At 32.4% G+C, this 19,605-nt stretch overlaps 4 protein-coding genes across 5 annotated transcripts; 1 reads left to right on the top strand and 3 right to left on the bottom strand.

Moving 5' to 3' along the window:
- Positions 1-447: 447 nt before the first annotated feature.
- On the bottom strand, positions 448-2,966 carry LOC101202982 (probable L-type lectin-domain containing receptor kinase S.5). Its single transcript, XM_004136684.3, has one exon. The coding sequence runs from the start codon at positions 2,712-2,714 to the stop codon at positions 711-713; it is 2,004 nt and encodes a 667-aa protein (XP_004136732.3). The 5' UTR covers positions 2,715-2,966; the 3' UTR covers positions 448-710.
- A 3,244-nt stretch (positions 2,967-6,210) lies between these two features.
- Positions 6,211-7,296, bottom strand: LOC101202742. Its single transcript, XM_004136683.3, has one exon. The coding sequence runs from the start codon at positions 7,217-7,219 to the stop codon at positions 6,458-6,460; it is 762 nt and encodes a 253-aa protein (XP_004136731.1). The 5' UTR covers positions 7,220-7,296; the 3' UTR covers positions 6,211-6,457.
- A 4,760-nt stretch (positions 7,297-12,056) lies between these two features.
- Positions 12,057-14,230, bottom strand: LOC101223014. 2 transcript variants are annotated; one of them, XM_004136682.3, is made up of 4 exons: positions 13,922-14,230; positions 13,699-13,742; positions 13,225-13,298; positions 12,057-12,938 (listed from the first exon to the last, which is right to left on the bottom strand). In XM_004136682.3, the coding sequence occupies exons 1-4, from the start codon at positions 14,024-14,026 to the stop codon at positions 12,289-12,291; spliced, it is 873 nt and encodes a 290-aa protein (XP_004136730.1). In that variant the 5' UTR covers positions 14,027-14,230; the 3' UTR covers positions 12,057-12,288. The 2 variants fall into 2 exon arrangements, with proteins under 2 accessions (XP_004136730.1, XP_011652086.1); XM_011653784.2 differs by having other exon boundaries at positions 12,057-12,935; positions 13,922-14,227.
- A 1,073-nt stretch (positions 14,231-15,303) lies between these two features.
- LOC101220497 lies at positions 15,304-18,029 on the top strand. The gene is made up of 2 exons (XM_031883030.1): positions 15,304-15,660; positions 15,766-18,029. The coding sequence occupies exon 2, from the start codon at positions 16,446-16,448 to the stop codon at positions 17,718-17,720; it is 1,275 nt and encodes a 424-aa protein (XP_031738890.1). The 5' UTR covers positions 15,304-15,660; positions 15,766-16,445; the 3' UTR covers positions 17,721-18,029.
- Positions 18,030-19,605: the final 1,576 nt, after the last annotated feature.

Raw genomic sequence — 19,605 nt, 5'->3', positions numbered from 1 at the left:
AAAGCTTCTAGTTTGAATTTGAACTAAAAAATCAGTCAAAAACTTCTCATTAGATATAAGAGACGAACATCTTTCAACTTAATTCTTTTTATATTTTTTTTAAAAAATCGAAAATGTATCTTGAAATGCAACAAAGTATTGTTCTACCAATAAACAAAAAATATATCACTCTATCGGTGGAAAAACATCTTTCATCATGTTTTGTGTTGGCTAATTTTAAGACTAAGAGAGTTATCTGTATCTTCAAATGCAAATACTACCGTGAGTAATCTCTTGTGGGTGGTAGAGAAAATTTTCCAAAACTGTCAAAATATTACTTCTAAACAACTTTGAGAGTTTTTTTGTTTGCACAAATATCTTGAGAATTACACCCGGCCATGTGACAAGAAGCAACATGATATGTTACAATTCATGTATCATGATCACACCCGTTGGAAGACTTTGGTGTATTACATAATATCTACGTAATCCCATTAATAATGTGCAAATCCAAACATAATATTATTGCTACATTGTCTATGTACCAAAAACATTTCAAGAGAAATGAGCATTTCTCCCATACATAACATAACCTGTTAAATCTAAACACTGTCTACCAATAAACAAACATTAATGAGATACACTTTATCCTTTTACAATCTATAAATAAATAAAAAATACATTACTCCATTTCATGGAAAGAAAAAACAAACAAAAACATAGCTTCCACTTCATCTTCCAGTAAGTTCTGTGAATGGAACAAGGTGAGTACTATCTTTAAGAGAGCTATCAGAAGTATCTTCTTTGAATGATGGTGGCATTGGAGGCCAAACAAATGAAGGTCTTTCATTAGGCAAGATTGGTGGATTTGCTTCTCCTTTAAGCACTGCCAAAACAGTCCTCATGCTTGGCCTTGCAAGTGGATTTGGATGGCAGCAACTCAATCCCAATATAAGCAAATATTCAATCTCTTCCTTCACAAATTGCCCTTCAATACTCTCATCAACAGCTTCAACAAGCCTCTCATCTTTATGAAACTCCCATACCCAATGTGCTATACTCCCTTCATAATTCCCTAAATCCAATGGATTCCCTGGCTTTCTCCCACATATTACCTCCAATACCAATACCCCATATGCGTATACATCAGTTTCTGCTGTTGCTCTACTTGTCAGGAAGATTTCTGGTGCCATATACCCCGGTGTCCCTGCTATCTCCTTTGTCGAATGATGGGTTTGTTCAGTTCGCTGCATCGTTCTAGCTAACCCGAAATCGCCTAACTTCGCTACGAATTTTGAATCCAACATTATGTTTGAGGACTTCACATCTCTATGTAGAACTGTTTTTTCACAACCGTTGTGTAGGTAGTCTAATGCTTCAGCTACTCCACAGATTATGTTGTGTCTTATTTCCCAATTTGGATTGACTTGAGTTCCATTCATTTTGTTGTTGAAGATTAGCTTGTCTAAGCTACCATTTGGCATGAACTCATAAACAAGAAGAAGATCTCTTTTTTCATAAGACCATCCTAATAATTTCACAAGGTTTTTGTGATGAAGACTGCCAATTGTTGCTACTTCTGCTATGAATTCTTGTTTCCCTTGACGTGAATCTTCTGAAACTCTCTTCACTGCTACTTCCCTGTTCATTAAATTTCCTTTGTAAACTGTTCCGAATCCGCCTTTTCCAAGCCTGTTCTTTGGGTCGAAATTGTTTGTGGCTTTCTTCAGTTCTTTGAATTCAAATTTTTTAGCTTGTGGGGTTATGGAGAAATCTTGAAGCTGATGTTCTAGGCCTTCGTATGATTCTTCTTGATGATTCATTCTTCTGTCTCTTGTACAGATATGGAAGATGATTGCAACAATAGCCCCAATGATTAGCAGAGCTCCAATTCCGGCGACTGTTAGCCAAATCCAGAGACGGATTTTTTTTTTGTGATCACCGATATCTGTTCCATTGAATTGCCATGATTTCACACAGTTTAACTCCGTGAAATTGCCTGTGGAAGCTGAGAATCCAACATAAACTTCATCTGGAAGAATTGAGAGATTTAATGGCTGAAAAATGACACGGTTTTTCAAGAGATCCTCTGTTTTGTTGGACGTGGAAACAAAAACAGAGATATTGAAACCGTCGAATTGAATCATGGAGAAAAATGACATTCCAGATGAAATAACTACACCAAATTCCGACATGGGCGTTTGTTCAATCGAATAAATGCTGTTTAAATCCAAACCCACATGATTGCTATCGATATCTTCCGGATAACTTTTACTGGTGTCGAACTCAACCGCTATAATTCCGGCCTCTGGAGTTCCATTTGTGGTAGCATTAACAATCCCCAGCCACTGACCGTAGCTATCCCCTGGAACGGAATGATTAGCAGCGAGAATGAAAGCCAATCCCTCGCCGCCAGGTTGAGTCTGTGCCTTGATGTTGAGTTCGAACGTAGTATTGAAACTTGCAATCTTTCCTCCGTGTCTTATCAGAAATGGGTCTTTGTAAACAGCCCTGCCGGATTTATTGGTGATCGAATCTCCTCTGACGTCCGGCGTGACTTGAGTAGCGTTCAAAAAGATTCGAGCATTGTTATGAAGAATAAGCTCCTTCTGGCTTACGTCGGTGAAAAGTGGGAAGTCGAACTGCAGACATCGTATGGGGACGACGGTGCCGCCGAAGAAGGCAGCGAGGGTGGCCAGGAAGAGGAAACTGATCATTGGTGAAGAAGAAATCATGGGTCTTGGTTTTTAGTGTGAGTTTGAAACAATTAGAGGGGTTTTCAGGGAGAATCCATTGGGTTTTTAATTGAAAAGTCAAAGAAAGGGAAGAATTTGAGTGGTGATGTTTGAGGAGATTTGATAATATTTTCATTGTCTATTCCAAATTGTGGAAAAAACTTCACACAAAATTCCATCCTGATGTCATTGATGTATGTACCTACGTACCTATGTAAATTTTAACAAGTTTACAAATGTAAAAGTAGAATTTTTTTAAACAAGTAAAATGGTTGATCTCTTGGGTGTTTGTGGCTTAGCTTTGAGTGTTCTTCTTGTTAAACACAGTTTTTGTTCAATTTGGTTATGCTTTGCTTGGATTGTGTTACTTCTACTTCTACCGTTGGTTTTAACATTCTTTTAATTTATGTTCCTATTTGGAATGTTTAGTTACTTTTCAGTGAATAAAAATTACTTTATTTCTTCCCAGATTTGTTTTATTATTACCTTTGAGAGTATTTTAAGAGAATTAAGTAAAAGTTTTGAAAACAAACAATTCAAAAGTATAATTAAGAAAGAAAACAAAATTAAGTTTATAGCTTTTGTTGGTTAACCATTTCTTTTTTTTTGCTTAATTTTGAAAATTAAGTTAACTTAATTTTTGTTTAAAAATAATCTAAAACCAAAAATGGAGCTTAGTATTCAATTTTTTCCTAAGTATTTTTTTTAACTAAAATGAGTAAAAACGAATAACAATATAATAAATTTAGAGATGAAAAAGAAAAAAAAGACGTTTACATGCTTAATTTTCAAAAGAAATAAAAAATACCAAAGTGTATGAATATATGTATAAAATGAAATTGACACAAATTACTTTGTCCGGCCAATATAATTAATTATTTACAAATAAATTTGAAAATCATAATCTACACATGACATGTTTAAACAAAGTTAGAAATTAACAAATCTAAAATGATTTAAATTATAAATCAATCAATCTTTAGTGGCTGTCATCTTAATTTGCCTTTAAATATAAACTCATTGATGTTATCAAATCTATTATTTTCTCTAATTATATATTTTCTACCCATTATTGCTGTTTCTAAGGTCTTAGGAAAGTCTTTCTTTAGGGCATTTCTTCAAAGACAATGAATATATGTGGAAAATTATTTGTAGAAATTCATTAATAAATATGTAATAATCTGCAGCCAAGCTTGGTCTTTTTGGAAACATATGGTTTTTATATTAAAGTCTTTTCCTTTGACAATTATATATTGGAGTTTTACATTATATATATCATATCCATGCTTATCTCAAGAAATTGACATGATGTATATTTTTAATTAAAATTTTAATAGACGCCAAGAATTTTGTGTGTAATGTTGGCAATGCATTAAGATATACTATTGAATTGTAATTATTGGATATAATTAACATTAACCTCTCAAATTGGCACAACTTTTCTTTTACAATTCAACTCAATTTAGGCAAAAATTAATTGGGGCATTCGGTGCTTCCAACATATAAAATTACAGTATTTTCAATAACCAAAAAGAAAAAAGTTTGGTATATAATTTTCATATCTACCTCTATAGTCTAAGGACTAGGAGTAACTTATCCTAATTAGAAATTATAAGGATAGGAATAATAAAACATCCTTATCCTAAATAAATGTTATTGTGATAGGGAATTTTTTTGTTTCATGTAGAAAAATTCCAATTAATTATACAAAAATGAACAAAATAGGAAATTTCATAGAAATCAACATAGTTGAAGTAATAGAAACACCTAATGAATTTGATTCCATAAAGATAAACAACCCGAATTGGATTTTAATTCACATAAAAAATTTCAATTAATTAAAACAACAAATTACCACATATTTGAAATTAATCTCTATATATATTCCATAAAAGTATAGTAGAGTTGTATTTCAAAATTAATTAAGAACTTTTGTGTGTCTTCAATGAAATTGGATATTAGTTTGAAAACATAACTAATCAAATGCAACTAAAAATTTTAAATATGAAATTTTACTCAATTTTGTTTTCATTCAAAGGCATGGATTTGTTTAACGTGGATGGATGTATAAATGTCCAAATGTGCATTTTTCAATCAATTTCTTACAACTATTTTATTCCAAGTTGAGAGAAAAGGAAGCACAACAAAATTTTATTCCACAAGGTGTTGGGTCATATTTGATTTCTTTTTTCTAAAAAATATATCCTTCTTCAAAAATTGTCAAGTTCATTCATTAGGGTTTATCTTACATGAAGCAGTATGAGTAGGACTTTATATTATATTTTGAATCTAATTTGTTACCACATCATCATAATTGACCATGATAATTAAACACCAATTTGGATGTGCTAATTGAACATTTCAACCACTAAACTACATGTTTTTGTGTAATTCCCAAGATATCAATTTTAATTTACAAACGTTTCAACATCATATCATATCATATCCTTCATTATTTTTTAATAATGGAAGATCAAATCAACTTTAATATATATAATTTTGTATAAAAGAAATTCATCACACCACTATTTAAATAAATAAAAAGAGAGGTTCGTTGGTTTAGTTTGATTGTTTAGTTTTAAGTGAAAAATTCAAACATCTAATCTCTTAATCAAAGAATTTTTACATTTTTTTAGTTTATCAAATGTGGAAGTCAAGATTTTAATCGAGCTATTTCTTCAATTGATTACACGTGTATGAAGCAAGTTTGGAGATCAAGTCAAAATGATCAAATAAAAGAACATTCATCCCCTAGTTGAGATCATCTTTTCTAGAAGGAAGTTCTAGTTTCAAATCTATTTTATGTTTTCATTATGGTTAGAAATATAAACATTTGGTTAATTGGTGGCTTTTAGTATAATGCATGTTAAATAGTAATTAACCACAGCAGCAGCAATAATAATAATATAACAACAATAATAATAGTTGAATAGTAATTAATTAAAAATTGTAATATATTTTTTGTAAAATGGAAGACAACAAAAGGCAAGAAAGATTTGCCAAAAAAAGGTTGTAAATGAAAAGATTTTAAGAGAGTATTATACAAATGAGACGAAATTATTATGAAGAGAAACAAACAGCCCAATTGAGAAAGACATTATGTTTTGGGCTTTATATAGTTAATAACATGTTAACAAGTGGGGTTAGATAATTACGATAATATATATATTTGATTTTAGTCTCTCTTTAAGCTTAATTAATTTAATTAGCCTCCTAAGTGACTCTAAATAATTCAATATCTGATAATCCTCTAAAAATATACCATAAAGTAGACCAACCAAATGCTATGCTACACCATTTTCAATCAAAACTATCTTCTTTTAGTTTCAAGGTTTCTAGTTTATCTGTAAAACCCTACTGATATTTTTCATTTATTCATTACATATTCCTAAATTTTGATAGAAGTAAAATATATAAATTTATTTTCATGTAAACAAAAAGTTAATGACGTCTTGGAATAAACTTATGTTCAAACTCTATGAACAAAATTTGCATATCCATAAACAAACCAACTTTATGCAATCACAAAATTATACAGTTTTCAATAAGATCTAACGAAGTTTTATGGAGTTCAAATTTGAAATTTTCTCTTAATCCAAACATACCCACAACTTAAAAATAGTGATTAATATTTCAGCTTATTAATTAAAATCCAATAACGCATATATAAATATATATATATATATATATATATACTCAAATGATCAATACATATATAAAAATCATGTGTTTGTGTATATTATTCATGGTGCAAGAGAGCTCAAGTTAACAGACGCCATCATCTTGGCCATCTCATTCACAATCTGCATTTGCATTTGAAGCTCGTGTAGCTCTGCCTGTGCCTGCAGAAATGGATCCACCACCACCCCATCTCGCGGATTCACCGTTGTCGCTCCACCATACCGGTCTACAGGAGAAACACTGTCGTAATCCTCCTGGTCAACTGCTGGAAACTGCAGGTGTCGATCATTTCGCATGCCTCCAACCGGGGGTGCAGTCGGGGTCGTGGCGCAGTAAGTATGTATGTCAAAGTTACAAGTGGAGCAACTGTAACTCCAATATCTAGAGTCGATTGCGCGGCGACACAAGTTACATATACTAGAGGGAGGAGAAAAGAGTAAAGAGAGAGTATGACGATGAGATTCGAGGTCGAGTTGTTGGGGTAAGAGGCCACAATCGACATGAAGGTCTATGTCGCAGGGGATGCAGGAGAAGCAAAAGGAGGAGCCAGTGGCACCGCAGGCGTTGCAGAGGAAGGAGCCATCGGGGTAAGTCGGAGAAGGGAGGAGAGTGAGGTGGTGAGAAGGGTGGGATGGGTGTTGGAGTGAGCGGGGTGCGGTGGCGCAAGCCTCATGTAGGAAGAACTCGCAGCTCTGACAACCGTAAACGAGGCCATGGCAAAGTGAATAGCAACCGGAGCAGCGGAATTGTTGGTTGGTTTGATCTTCTTGGATTTGGTAAAGTTTCAAGTCATGGAGATGGCTGAAATGTTTGTATTCATCCATTTTTTTCTGTTTTGGTGTTGCTTCTTTGTGTTTGAATTTGGAGTTAATATTGTGAGTTATTGAAATATGGACTGGGTCCAAAATGCAAGTGATGAAGGGATTGAACATGTCTATATATATTTATATGTATATATTTCTTGTAGAGGGGGTTTAATAACTTACAGGAAGGTTCTTGGAAATTGCTTGATTAACTTCTTTACAATTTTATTTTTAAGTTTAGACTATCAAAGTAAAGTAAATACTGATGAAACGTGTAGACGAAGGATATATATATATATCTTAATCAACTAAACTAAGTTCGTGATGATATGAATATTCATTTTGAGTTCACCATACACTTTTAGTTTGTAAACAAAATTCAATCAACTAACTATAACTTGTAAAGAAATATATTATTTCAATTATTAATATTTTATATTAAATTTAGGTTAAATAACCCAAAATTTTATATATATTGGTTTGTAGTTTGTGTAAGAAATACTTTCAAACTTCCAAAATTTTGAAAAATGTTTTTTAAAGCACTTCTACAAACGGATTCAATAATACTCTTGCCGTTATAAGTTTTGGATAGAAACAATTAAAGTTTTGTTTCAAAAATATCTCGAAACTATTGAAAAAGTTTCATAAATACCCTTGTAAGATTAAAAAAATCAAAAAATACTCTTATTTATTCAAAAGTTACACCAACTTTCTAATCATTACCAAAATAATAAAAAAAAACTTAAAATTTAAGTTAAAATCATAGTCTTAAGTCTTAAATTTATTTGACTATTAACACATAATGATATATTACAAATACAACTAATTTCTATAATCATTTTTGTAATTAATTTACAGTCAATTGTTAAATAAAAAATGCAATGGATCACTATTAACTGAGTGATAAATTTAATAGTGTGACATTTTTTTTGTTAGGTTAATTACTATTTCAGTATGTTTTAAAGAGAAAATTTTATTTTGTAACTTTGTGAAATTTTGTAGACTTTTATGTTTTAACCAAGGTTTAAAATAACAATGTTGATGAATATATCAAGGTCTTGATTTTACAAAAAAAAATTCTATATATTTTGATGGATATTTCTAAAAAGGTATTTTAAAAAGTTAAAAAATAAATTTAATTTATTATTTTCGAATAAGTAAACATGCTTGTTGATTAGGGTTATATTTATATGAGTATCATTTTTATGTTTATTTTTTGTGATTCAATATTTTTTTAAAAAAATACAATAAAAATATCAATTCACATCTTCTATCGATATCAAACTCATAAAAATATAAAAATATTGATATATCTATAAAAATTAAAAAACGAAAATAATTTTAAACGTCAGACCAAATTGAAATATAAAATATTTGTAAGATTTAATTTCGTGAACTCCAAAATAGATTTTTTGTAGGAGTTAAAATTGAATGTCTTACCAAGTCTCCTAGATCATATAAATATATAGTAGAAAAATGAAAAAGCATAGGGTTGAAAAATGGATATACTAAATTAAATAAAATGTTGATGATGGAATGACAAAAGTGTTAAAAGTAAACCATATAAAAAAATAATACACACATTGGGAATATTAAAGTCATTGATGAAATTGAATAAATGGAAAAGTTGGGTCAAAATTAGTGGAGGAGAGCTCACATTTGGACCCTTTCAATTTCACTAAACCAATTTATAATTAACATTTGGATTTTAAACCTCCTCACCTTCCCTTGTGAAAAAAAATTAATTAGTTTTAAACCAAAAAAACTTTTCAAAATATTTACAAATATTAATAATAGTCTCCAATTTATTTTTTTATTAGATGATTAGTTTTATTTCTTAAATTTAATCTTTTCTTAAAAAAATGTTTCTATGGAGAAAAAAATTTGTTCATCTTTTATTTATTTATATATATATAAATTGTTACGAAATCGGCAAATAAAGAAAACATGAAACGGTAAAACTATAAAGAGTTCACTAATCATGTATTAATTATTTTCACAAATAAAAAAAAAATTCTTTTACTAGAGAGAATTTTCAAAACACATATATCAAATACCATTTTATTTCTAACCTTATCGTTCAAAGTGTTATATGTTTTCCCTGAACCTCCACAAGCACACATCCCCTAGAAATCTAATTTGACGTGGTTGATCGAGCAACAAACTCAATGCATACTAGCATCAAATATTAGATGATTCAAGTTATTTTGAGATTATTTTTTGAAAAAGTTAAGTAACAACTAAAAGAATATAGTTGAAGGTAAGTTGTCTCTATCACACTCCAACAAATCATCATTATATATGTAAAAAATGTTGAGAGCCTACAGTATTTGTATCTCATAAAAATAACATCTCATACTTCGTTTTTAGAAAATATAATAATCTTAATTAATGGCAAATTTAGAGTAGGAATTAAGGGTTAAATTAGGTGGAGTTAGGGAGGAAAAAAAAAGTGATTCCTGGAGGAACAGTGTTAAACAATATATATATATATATAGGACAAATAATTTTCTTGGCTTTTACTCCACACTTCTCACTTAGGTTAGGTTGAGAGTTATAAGTTAATTAATTAAATTAAGTAAAAATGATTTTTTTATATATATAATTATTGATTGATTTATAACAATACACAAGAATATATAGAAAGTTATAATAAAATGAGAGGAAAATTAACGTAATGTAAGTTGAATTATATGTAGTGTTATAGATAATTAATTAGGGTTGTTAATGAGGAGGGGGTGGGGGTTTAATCGGAGGGTCCTACCACGAGAGAGTGTGACATTTTAGAGTGTCGTTTACAAGACTCGCATTCCCACCACCACTTGTTGTTTCTTCCTTCTTTATTCTCTCTAAAACAAAACCCCCTTTTCCTTTTCTCATTTTTGTTTATCCCTTTTTCTTAATGGAATATAAAGTGTATACATATATATAATATAAAGTTTAATATGGGGAGAGAATATACGTATTATACGTACATTTAAATTTTGGACCAATTCAATTCGTAGGGCCGGATCTAAATTAATTATAACTTTTTACGAACATTTTTACCCTTTCTTTTTTCACTTGTGAAGTAAATAAAGTAATGGAGTAGGAGGGGGAAAAAGGGAAAAGAGGGTTGCAACAACAAGCCACAGGTTGATATCAAAGAAGAAGAGCGTGACATGCTTTTAGAAGGTTTTCATACAAGCTTTGATACTTTTAAGTTAGAAAGTAAATAAGGGTGGCAAGTTAAGAATTTGAGAATGGAGTATGCAACTATCTTTTATAATACTATAATGCATTGTATTCATAGAAGTAGAACTGTCTAGGAATATTGTTTTTGAACTAAACTAGAATTATCGGAATACGGCATGCAAGAGAGACATCTTTCTATTGGCTTCACCTTGGTCACATCTTGAGCCAAGCACAACATGAACTCGGGTCAACCTTCTTTAACCTCACAATTCTATTATTTGTTGTTCAACATGTCATTTCATTTTATGTACTGTGTTATGTAATCACTTTTTCACCTTCATCCATCTTGAACATCAAATCATATTTTATTAAATAGTCGACTATATTATAATTAATACATTGCCCCTGGTAGGTGTGTAAATAGAATATAATGATTTTGCATTGAAGTTTGAATTTTTAGGAATAATTTCCAATATATTAACCTACTCCCATATGAATGTGAATTTAATTTCAAATGACCCACAATTTGGTCATTTTTCAATGAAAATAAATTTCATAAGCATGTGCAAATTAAAAAGGAAGAATCTGAAACCTAATGTCTTAATTAAAAACATGATATTAAACTAATATGGTATGGTTAATTAGGTATTCGAAAGATATGAAGTTTATAGGGCAAATTCAAAGCCCTACTACCCCCCGACATGGATTTATGACCATTTTCATTAAGTTTAACTAAATAATAATAATAATAATAATAATTAAAGCTTCTAATATAATATTTCTCATCAACCTTCTTTCATTCTAACAAAATATCTAATTTTTTTTTCTTTTCCTTGAAAAAAAGGTATTGTGTAAAACAATTCCCATCATTCAATTTGGATAATGATTGAAGCCCCTATTTTGATTCTTGGACTTTTCCACCTACTCTCTCATCCTCATTTTTAACCATAAAACGATTGTAAATGATAAAAATTTGAAAAATATTTTTTTAAAAAAAAACAATAAATTAAGTCAATATACTACCAAATTGTTTTCATTTAATTATATAAGAGAGACTGAATATCTTCTTCATTTACTTGATATATTATGGACAAATAATTCGTTGTATAAAAAAGAAAAGTTAACTTTATATTTTTAACATGTTGAATTATATAAGTTATAGTGTATATATATTATTTAAAAAATCGCATAAAAAGGTGAATATCATAAAAAGAAAACAATTAAAAAATACAAACTATCTTTTCAGTTTTACTAATTTTTGTTTCTAATTTTGAGACGTATTCTTCTTTTCATCACATCCACTTCCAATATTGCATTGTAGCACACGCAAGGATTAGGTTTTTGCATTTAGGAAAAACGAAAGACGTATTAATTAAAACTAACCCCTCTATTCTTTTTTTTCTTTTTTGGAAATTTGGGAATTATCAATTTCCTCTCCAAAACGGAATCCCATTATTATTCCTCTCAACTCTCAACAAACAAACAAAATTTTCCATTAACCATCTTAATCTTCCTATTAACAAACATATCATATCATATCATATCAACATTATTAATTCATGTGTATAATATCGTATCTAATCATATATATGAAAATTCTTCTAAACGAAAAAGAAAAATGGGATGTTTTGCTCTTTCTAATATTGCTTAATTTAATTGATTTTCTTCATCCACACACATAGTATTTGCTATATAAACAAACGTAGTATACACATTAATATATATAATATATATGTTCAATTGTCCAAATACATAAAACAATACAATTATGATATATAATATCAACTTTTCCTATTAACACTCTTTACAAAAAAAACAATCTAAATAGAAACTTTTCCAAATACCATCGAAAGAACAGAAACTGAAAATTTAGGGAAAGATCAGGAAGCTGTTATCTATGTAACAGATGTAGTAGTTTACTTGTCAATGTTGTCATCATGCAACGTGGATGGCGGAGACAGCGGTGTTGCCACGGCCATGGCTTCGGGTTGGCCGAGCAAGCTACTCATTGACCTTGCTTTCACCACACCCAGTTTCATTCTCTTCTTACTAGTCAACGAGAATGATGAAGGAGGTGGTGGTGATGATGGGAATGGAGATGGAGGTGGAGATGGAGATGGCTTCTTCTCGTCTTTCTCAACAACGACGATGTTCTTGGGTGTAGCAGCAACCAACGAGCGGTTGCGAACGTTGTTCATGCTACGAAGACGACCTTTACCCAAGTGATGTTCACAGAGAGAATAACCAACAAGAGTTTGTTGGCAGCATCGCCATCCTCGTCCATTGACACGACTACACCGAGATCCCTCCATTAACGCACCACCTCTTGACCTCTTTTTCCCGACAACAGCGTCTAGACCCACTTTAGATTGCTTCTGTGACAATGTACATTTCTTGTTCATCTTCGTCTTCATCATCTTCTTCTCATCCTGCAGCTTGGTGGCAACTTGATGATCACTATCTTTGCTGTGATCGTCATTATCCTCGTCACTTGACCTCTCAAAGCTCCCTCTTCTCTTCTTTAATGGAAACGCCTTCTCCTTCTCGCACCATCTCCCACCACCTACTACATCAAACATAAGCACAACTAATACAAGAACACACACACATATATATATAAACAAATTAAACAAGAATATAATTCCCACCATCAATCACAAAGTTCAAAAAGAAAAAGAGCCCAAAACAAGACCTTCCATATGAATTAAACATACAAAATCTCACAACAGAAAAAGTATAATTGAATAAATGAGAATATAATATAAATGAAAAATGAAAAATGGGTGCAGTGCAGTAGGTAGCCAAATAGCGAAAGAGTAAGTTAAATTAAAAGGGACAAGAAAGGTATTAACCTTGAGAGGAAGAAGAGGAAGAATGTGGAAGAAGGGCATTATTAATTGTTTCTGCACCAATCAAAATAGTTTCCCTAAAAACCAAAGAGAAAAGAAAAAGTGATCACAACCCATAGCTGAGGTACTCATGTAATGCAAAAAAAAAAAAAAAAAAAAACAATTAATCGTAAGGAAAACAAAAAGAATATGTAAAGTGTACAATTAATTACTGGTAAGTGATCAGAGGAAAGGGGAGGGTGTGGACCATTTATAGTGAAGAAGAACATGCAGAGCCCATGAGCGCACAATAGACTAATGAAATATATGTATATAAAAAAAAATATCCCAACAGTATTTCCACTTGCCCCCCTTTCTTTTCCCCTCTATTCTGATTGGATACCAATAAAAAAGAAAAAAGAAAAAAGAAAACTTTTTTACTAATTGTTGGAGGAAGAAAGAAATAGGGAGGGGGGGGAGATTTGAGTTAATGGGTACCTGGAATCATATTGTTGGAGCAGCTTCTGCTTCTGATTATTGTCCTACAGTAGAGAAAAATGGGAGAATAACCCCCATGAATGAATGATGAGTGATAGATGTAAAAAAAATTGAGAAGAGGGTGGGCGGTGTGTTAGTAGTGTAAAGAAATCGTGGGGTGCAATTGAAGAAAAAGAAAAAGAGAAGAGAGAAATCGGAGGTAGATGGAAATGAATATACTAACCAAGGGATTAATGGGAGGATCGGAGGAGGGGAGAGGGAGTTGCACCGGGGGATCTGAGAGAGAAGAGAAGGTGGGTAATGGGAGCTGGCGTTTTCTGATTCGCATATCGGGGGAAGTGATCGGAAAGGAAGAAGTAACTAGAGGGGGATGGTCTTATCTTGGGGGAGAATTTGGGGAATGGGATTTTTGTGAGGGAGTGTGTGTGTGTGTGTGTATGGTTTTAATTGTGAGTTGCACCGGGGGGGGAAACCGGAAGAGAAGGTAGCAGGTAAAGGGGGAATGGGGAATCGGAGGAGCAGAGTGGAGAGTACGGAGGGAGAGGAGAGGGTGATGCAAGTGGGTAGTTTTATCGTTTCCTTTTCTTTTTATATTTATTTAATTAAGACGAGGCCTACGCTCCCATTTGATGGGGACCCACTCATCTCTTTTCCTTTTCTTTTTTTCTCTATTTTCTCCCTCACTCCACAATTATAAGCAAAAGTTCGAATTCTTGAGGTGGATGAAAAATATATAAATCTCCATCTAATGAAAATAAATATGAGTGAAATGATGAAAAAATAGTTGGAATGGGGTTTAAAACATAGCTAAAGGAGTAGGAATTAATTTTAGAAAAGAAAAAAAAAATCAAAATTGGAAGAAACAGAGAATTTAGTTAAATTTTAGAATTGGAGTAATTGGTTGAATAACTTTTATGGGTCAGAATCAGATTGTTTGTGTTGTCAGTGATTTTGTTGTGTGTTCTTCTCTCTCAGTTTTTGACTGCTGGATAAAACACCACTCCTTCATTCCTTTCTTTTCTTTTCTAAACTCACAATCCTCCATCCACTCCTTTATCTCTTATTCACTCACTCCCTCTCCTTTCCTTTGGTAAACTTCATTTTTACTAATAACAGTCCATCATTATTGATAATCTTATAAATATTATCCATAAACTTTGTTATATTTATAAAAATTAGTATTAGGTATAATTACCTAAAATAAATGTGGTGCGACCTATGGATCACTCAAAGCCCAGCCTGGCCCATATAGATGTGCTACGACAATGGATCACTCAAAGCCCATATTCAATTTTAATGTTCTTCTTTTCGTTTGTTAATAACTATTTTTCTAGGGGGAAAAAAACCTCTTAATGAATTTAGTATTTTAGTTTATAGTCATTATTCCTTTTTTTTTTTTTTACGAACATGCTGCTGACTTGGGTGGTGTGGAATTTGGAATTTTTTTTTAAAAAAAAAAACAATATCATATGTAAAAAATGGTAAATTCTAATTAGTAAAAGTATATATTTGTGCTAAGAGAGGTGTATGATAGTTCAGAAACTAATATAGAATATTTATGGAACAAAATGAAAACAAATCCAGAATTAAGAAAATAATAATAATTTAGGGTTGGAAGAATGAAAAGAAAGAAAGAAAGAAAGAAAGAAGGTGTGATGAAGATGTTAGCATAAATTTAGAAACATAAGGTTAGTTTTGCTAAAAATCCAATCCTGAAAGATACGTAAAAAGAATTGCCAAAAGAAAGAAGTGTTTTTAAATCTCTTTCGTTGTAGTTTGTACCATTCATCACTCAATTCACTGTTCACTCAACAACAAGAAAGAAGAAGAAGAGGAGGAAGAAATTTAAGTTAGTGCTGCCAATCCGACGCCGCCACATACATCTTCTTCTTCGTATCTCAGCCGCTCGATCCCTTTAATCCTCATTTTTCAATTCATCCCATCCATCGTTTCATCATCGTCGTATGATTTTTGTTCCTTTCTATTTCTATTTCCAATATAATCTCCATTTTCTTTTTCTCTCTCTCACTTCTTTTTTATAATTTTCTTTGCTTCTTTGTGGACCAGATCGCTGATCGATGCTGAATCTGCTTCAACGCACCTGGCTTTGAGTGGTACACAATTTGGGGTTTATTTGAATGATATGGAATCAAGAGCAGTCGTCTTGAGTCAGGTGTTCAGTTTTCTTAATTCTTTTTCAGAATCGGTTTGAGAATTTTGTTGTTTGGGTGCTGTTGCCATAAACCCTAATTGTCTTTCCCAGTTTAGAATTGGGATTATATATATATATATATATATATCTATATATATATATTAAAAGAAAAAAGGAAAAAACTGGTTTTCTTTTATCGTTTGATGAACTGGGATTGATGGGGTTAAGGCTAAGCTTGATGAAATTTCGTGAATTTTTGTCACTGACCGTATAGCGAAATCAATCGAGGGTTTATTGTTTTTCGACTGGGTTTATTTGGTTTGAGAGAATTGGGGTTTTCTCTACGGATTCTTCTCTGGCAGTGCTTTTTAGCCTTTGATGAATTAAAGGATGTGTTGTGAGGGATTTGCTGTTGGAAAAGGGTGGATTGGTCTTTCTGGGCTTGTTCATCTGGGACAGAGTTGATCTCTCGTGCTTTGAGGCTATTTGAATTTTATGGTGGCATTGGGGTTTCTTCTAACCTGAGGCCGCTAAGTTTCGGGTTAAATTTGGGGGTTTTCTTTTTCCTTTTTTTCGTTTTCTTGATAAATTTGTAATGGGTGATGAAATCTTTGATGCAATGAACCTTGACTTGAATCTGGGTCCTATTCCAGAGCCGCTTTCAAATTCGGTTCCAAATGAAGATGTCAATTTGGCTGATTTGACTGAGGAATCCGTTCATAGATTTGGGGAAACTATCAGGTTTAGGACGAGACAACGGTGGAGAAGGCGTCAAGTCCAAATCCCTCCTGAGACTCAGAATATCACTATGGAATTGAGTGAAATCATAGTGAATTCAGGCAATGGGAATTCATTACAGCCATTACAACCTGGTGAGGGTAGTATTACTGCTGAGGAAAGGAAAAATGAGACAGGGAAAACTTGTGAAATTAACAATGAAGCTTTGGAAGATGGAAAAACAGAGAATAAGAGTGATGTTGAAAAGGGCAGTGACTCTGATGGGAGTTTCTTTGATTGCAATATATGTCTGGATTTGTCTAGAGACCCTGTTGTAACTTGTTGCGGTCATCTATACTGCTGGCCATGCCTTTATCGATGGTTACATCTACATTCAGATGCCAAGGAATGTCCTGTATGTAAAGGAGAGGTTACTACAAAAAACGTGACTCCAATTTATGGGCGTGGCAGCAATACACCTGTGACAGAGGAGGATGCTACACTTAAGATTCCTCCAAGGCCCCATGCTCGAAAGGTTGAAAGTTTGAGGCAAACCATCCAGAGGACTCCATTTAGTTTCCCAGTGGAGGATATGATTCGGCGATTAGGAAACAGATTCGATTTTAATCGTGATCTAGACCAACCACCAGAGCCAGATAGCTCAAATGAAACATTTGGTAGATCTCCAACATTGTTGAATAGGATTTTAACATCCAGGGGTATTCGTAGAGAACGAATTTCATTGCCTCATGATGATGTAGGAGATTTAGCACACACTGATGTGTCTAGCATTGAGGCAGGGGAAACACGTCTTCAATCTCTCCCAGTGCTTCGATCATTACTACACCGAACGCGAGTTTCTTCTCTTACTTCTGCGTTTAATTCTGCTGATAGGCTACCAGATGGTTTTTTGTATACTGATCCGCTCATCCCTAGAAGCCAAGAGCAGCCTCCTCCACCTGTTGAGGATAGAGATTCTTTCTCTAGTATTGCTGCTGTCATCAATTCTGAGAGTCAAATGGACACTGCTGTAGAAATTGATTCCATGGTTTCCATTTCAACATCATCCTCCAGAAGGAGAAATGATGCTTTACAAGTTTCGGATGTAGACAGTGGAAACTCTCGAGCACCCAGACGGAGAAGATTAGCTTGAAAAGACCTCTATTATCTGGGTCCTAAGATTAGCTTGAAAAGACCTCTATTATCTGGGTCCTAAGATCGATAAATGAATCAGGGCTATAATATTTCAACACCTATGTAAGTGCTACTTGGATCTTCTATTTACTTTTTCACTCAGCAAAAAGAATTTTAACTCTTGCTTCGATGATGGACTATTACATGGTCCATATTCAACGATCTTCATTTTACTGCTTATTGTACGTGAATTGAAATGTTGGCATACTTCTTGAACATATTGAGAAGCAAATAAGTAAATCAAGTAGATTAATTCCCTTTTTTTCTCCCTCTTTTGTAACCTTTTATGCATCAAAACCTTCGTTCAACGTTTTCTTACAAATCCATATGTCTTCTTCTTGACCTGTGTACCCCTTAACCGCGTCTTTTTTATACTTTCCCGTACAAAATGTGTTTATCATTGACCATATTCACATTCAGGAAGTATAAAAATGGTCAATACTATAATTGTTTCTCTTTAGTGATCTTAAAGCAGGATTTCATGTACCTTTTTAATTTTTCTGTTCAGATTAGCTCAGCATAATGAGAGTGCATTCATAAGTTCTTCCACAGTTTGAGCTTTTTCTGCTTCTCTTTTATTATTGTCCATTAAACAGACATGGGATTTGACTATCCTCAAATCAATTAAATTTGAAATAGTTTGAAATTCTTGTTAGTTTAAGTTACTGTATTTTGACTTAGTTATTTGAACTGATCATTACAATAATGATAAAAGCAAACATATCAGCCGGCAGATCTTTCACCTTTTGGCCTTGATTTATTCTCCATTTATCTTATTTGATTTCCTTGCCTCATCTGCTGGTTCTTTCAGTATAATCTAAAAGCTAATTAGGCAATCCATCACTTGAAGACAAAGAACAGTAAAGCTTTCATGAAACTTTGTACCAATTTCTCTGTTCTATTCATATCTGCTTAACATCAGCTTTCTCTTTCATCTCCTTCAACTATTTTTATACATGAAAATCAGTTCAAAACCTTGAAGGTTACGGATACCTTGATCGTCTTCCACTGCACACACTGCTACTATATGAAAATCACAATACCTTGTGGAGTAAAAGCCTGAAGTTCAAAAATAGTTTGTTGATTATTATTAGATCACTGAGACAAATAATGCAATGATTAGAACATCTTTCTTCACGCTTTTCACATCAAGAAACACATATAGTTCTATTCTACTATGGTGCCTGCTGACTTTAGGAGAGGTCATCATGATCATTTACTTTTATTCTCATGGATTCTGCCCAATTTTCCTGTTTGGCTCCATGCTTTTTCCTTTTGTACCATAAAACATAAAACATTCCCGTCAACGTACACACAGCTTAACTAATCTCACACACCTAATCTTTTTCATCCTCAAATTGCCATTTATATCTCCATTATAATACCCATGCTTTTCATTATAATCAATGACTATCGTAATTTCTATCCCATTTCCATTTGTCAACCCATTGAGTAAGGTTTAAGCATCTTCATTGTTTCAAAGCTAAAAAAGTCATGATTAACACTAATATTAACTATGTAGAGCTTGAGTTTCCCTCCCTCATCTTTTTTAATACTGCAAACATAATGAATCATGATAATAAATCAAGTGGAGGTTATTGATTGCATCAAAATGAAATGATGGATGTTTCTCTTTCTGATGCTGCTGTTGTTATATCCTTTGAATATTCAGGTGAGTAGAAAACCAAAAACATTTTACTCTCTTAATGAAGGAATAGTTGTGTGCAATGTTGCATCAGCTGATGTAAAGCTATTCCTTGTCTTTTTTTAGTGAAAGACTTGCAATTGTTATATGTCTCTACACAAAAACCTTTGTTTTTGAATAATAGTAGTTTCTGTTCACA

Source organism: Cucumis sativus, chromosome 3 (genome assembly GCF_000004075.3).
Source record: "Cucumis sativus cultivar 9930 chromosome 3, Cucumber_9930_V3, whole genome shotgun sequence".
Taxonomy (NCBI): domain Eukaryota; kingdom Viridiplantae; phylum Streptophyta; class Magnoliopsida; order Cucurbitales; family Cucurbitaceae; genus Cucumis; species Cucumis sativus.
The sequence above is the reverse complement of the archived record's forward strand: the minus strand, read 5'-3'. Positions and strand labels throughout refer to the sequence as shown.

Coding starts and splice junctions, on each gene's coding strand:
- LOC101202982 (XM_004136684.3), bottom strand. CDS start 2,714: ATGATTTCTTCTTCACCAATGATCAGTTTCCTCTTCCTGGCCACCCTC.
- LOC101202742 (XM_004136683.3), bottom strand. CDS start 7,219: ATGGATGAATACAAACATTTCAGCCATCTCCATGACTTGAAACTTTAC.
- LOC101223014 (XM_004136682.3), bottom strand. CDS start 14,026: ATGCGAATCAGAAAACGCCAGCTCCCATTACCCACCTTCTCTTCTCTC. Junction 13,743..13,921: donor ATCCTCCCATTAATCCCTTG/GTTAGTATATTC, acceptor TCTCTACTGTAG/GACAATAATCAGAAGCAGAA. Junction 12,939..13,224: donor TTCCTCTTCTTCCTCTCAAG/GTTAATACCTTT, acceptor TGTTTGATGTAG/TAGGTGGTGGGAGATGGTGC.
- LOC101220497 (XM_031883030.1), top strand. CDS start 16,446: ATGGGTGATGAAATCTTTGATGCAATGAACCTTGACTTGAATCTGGGT.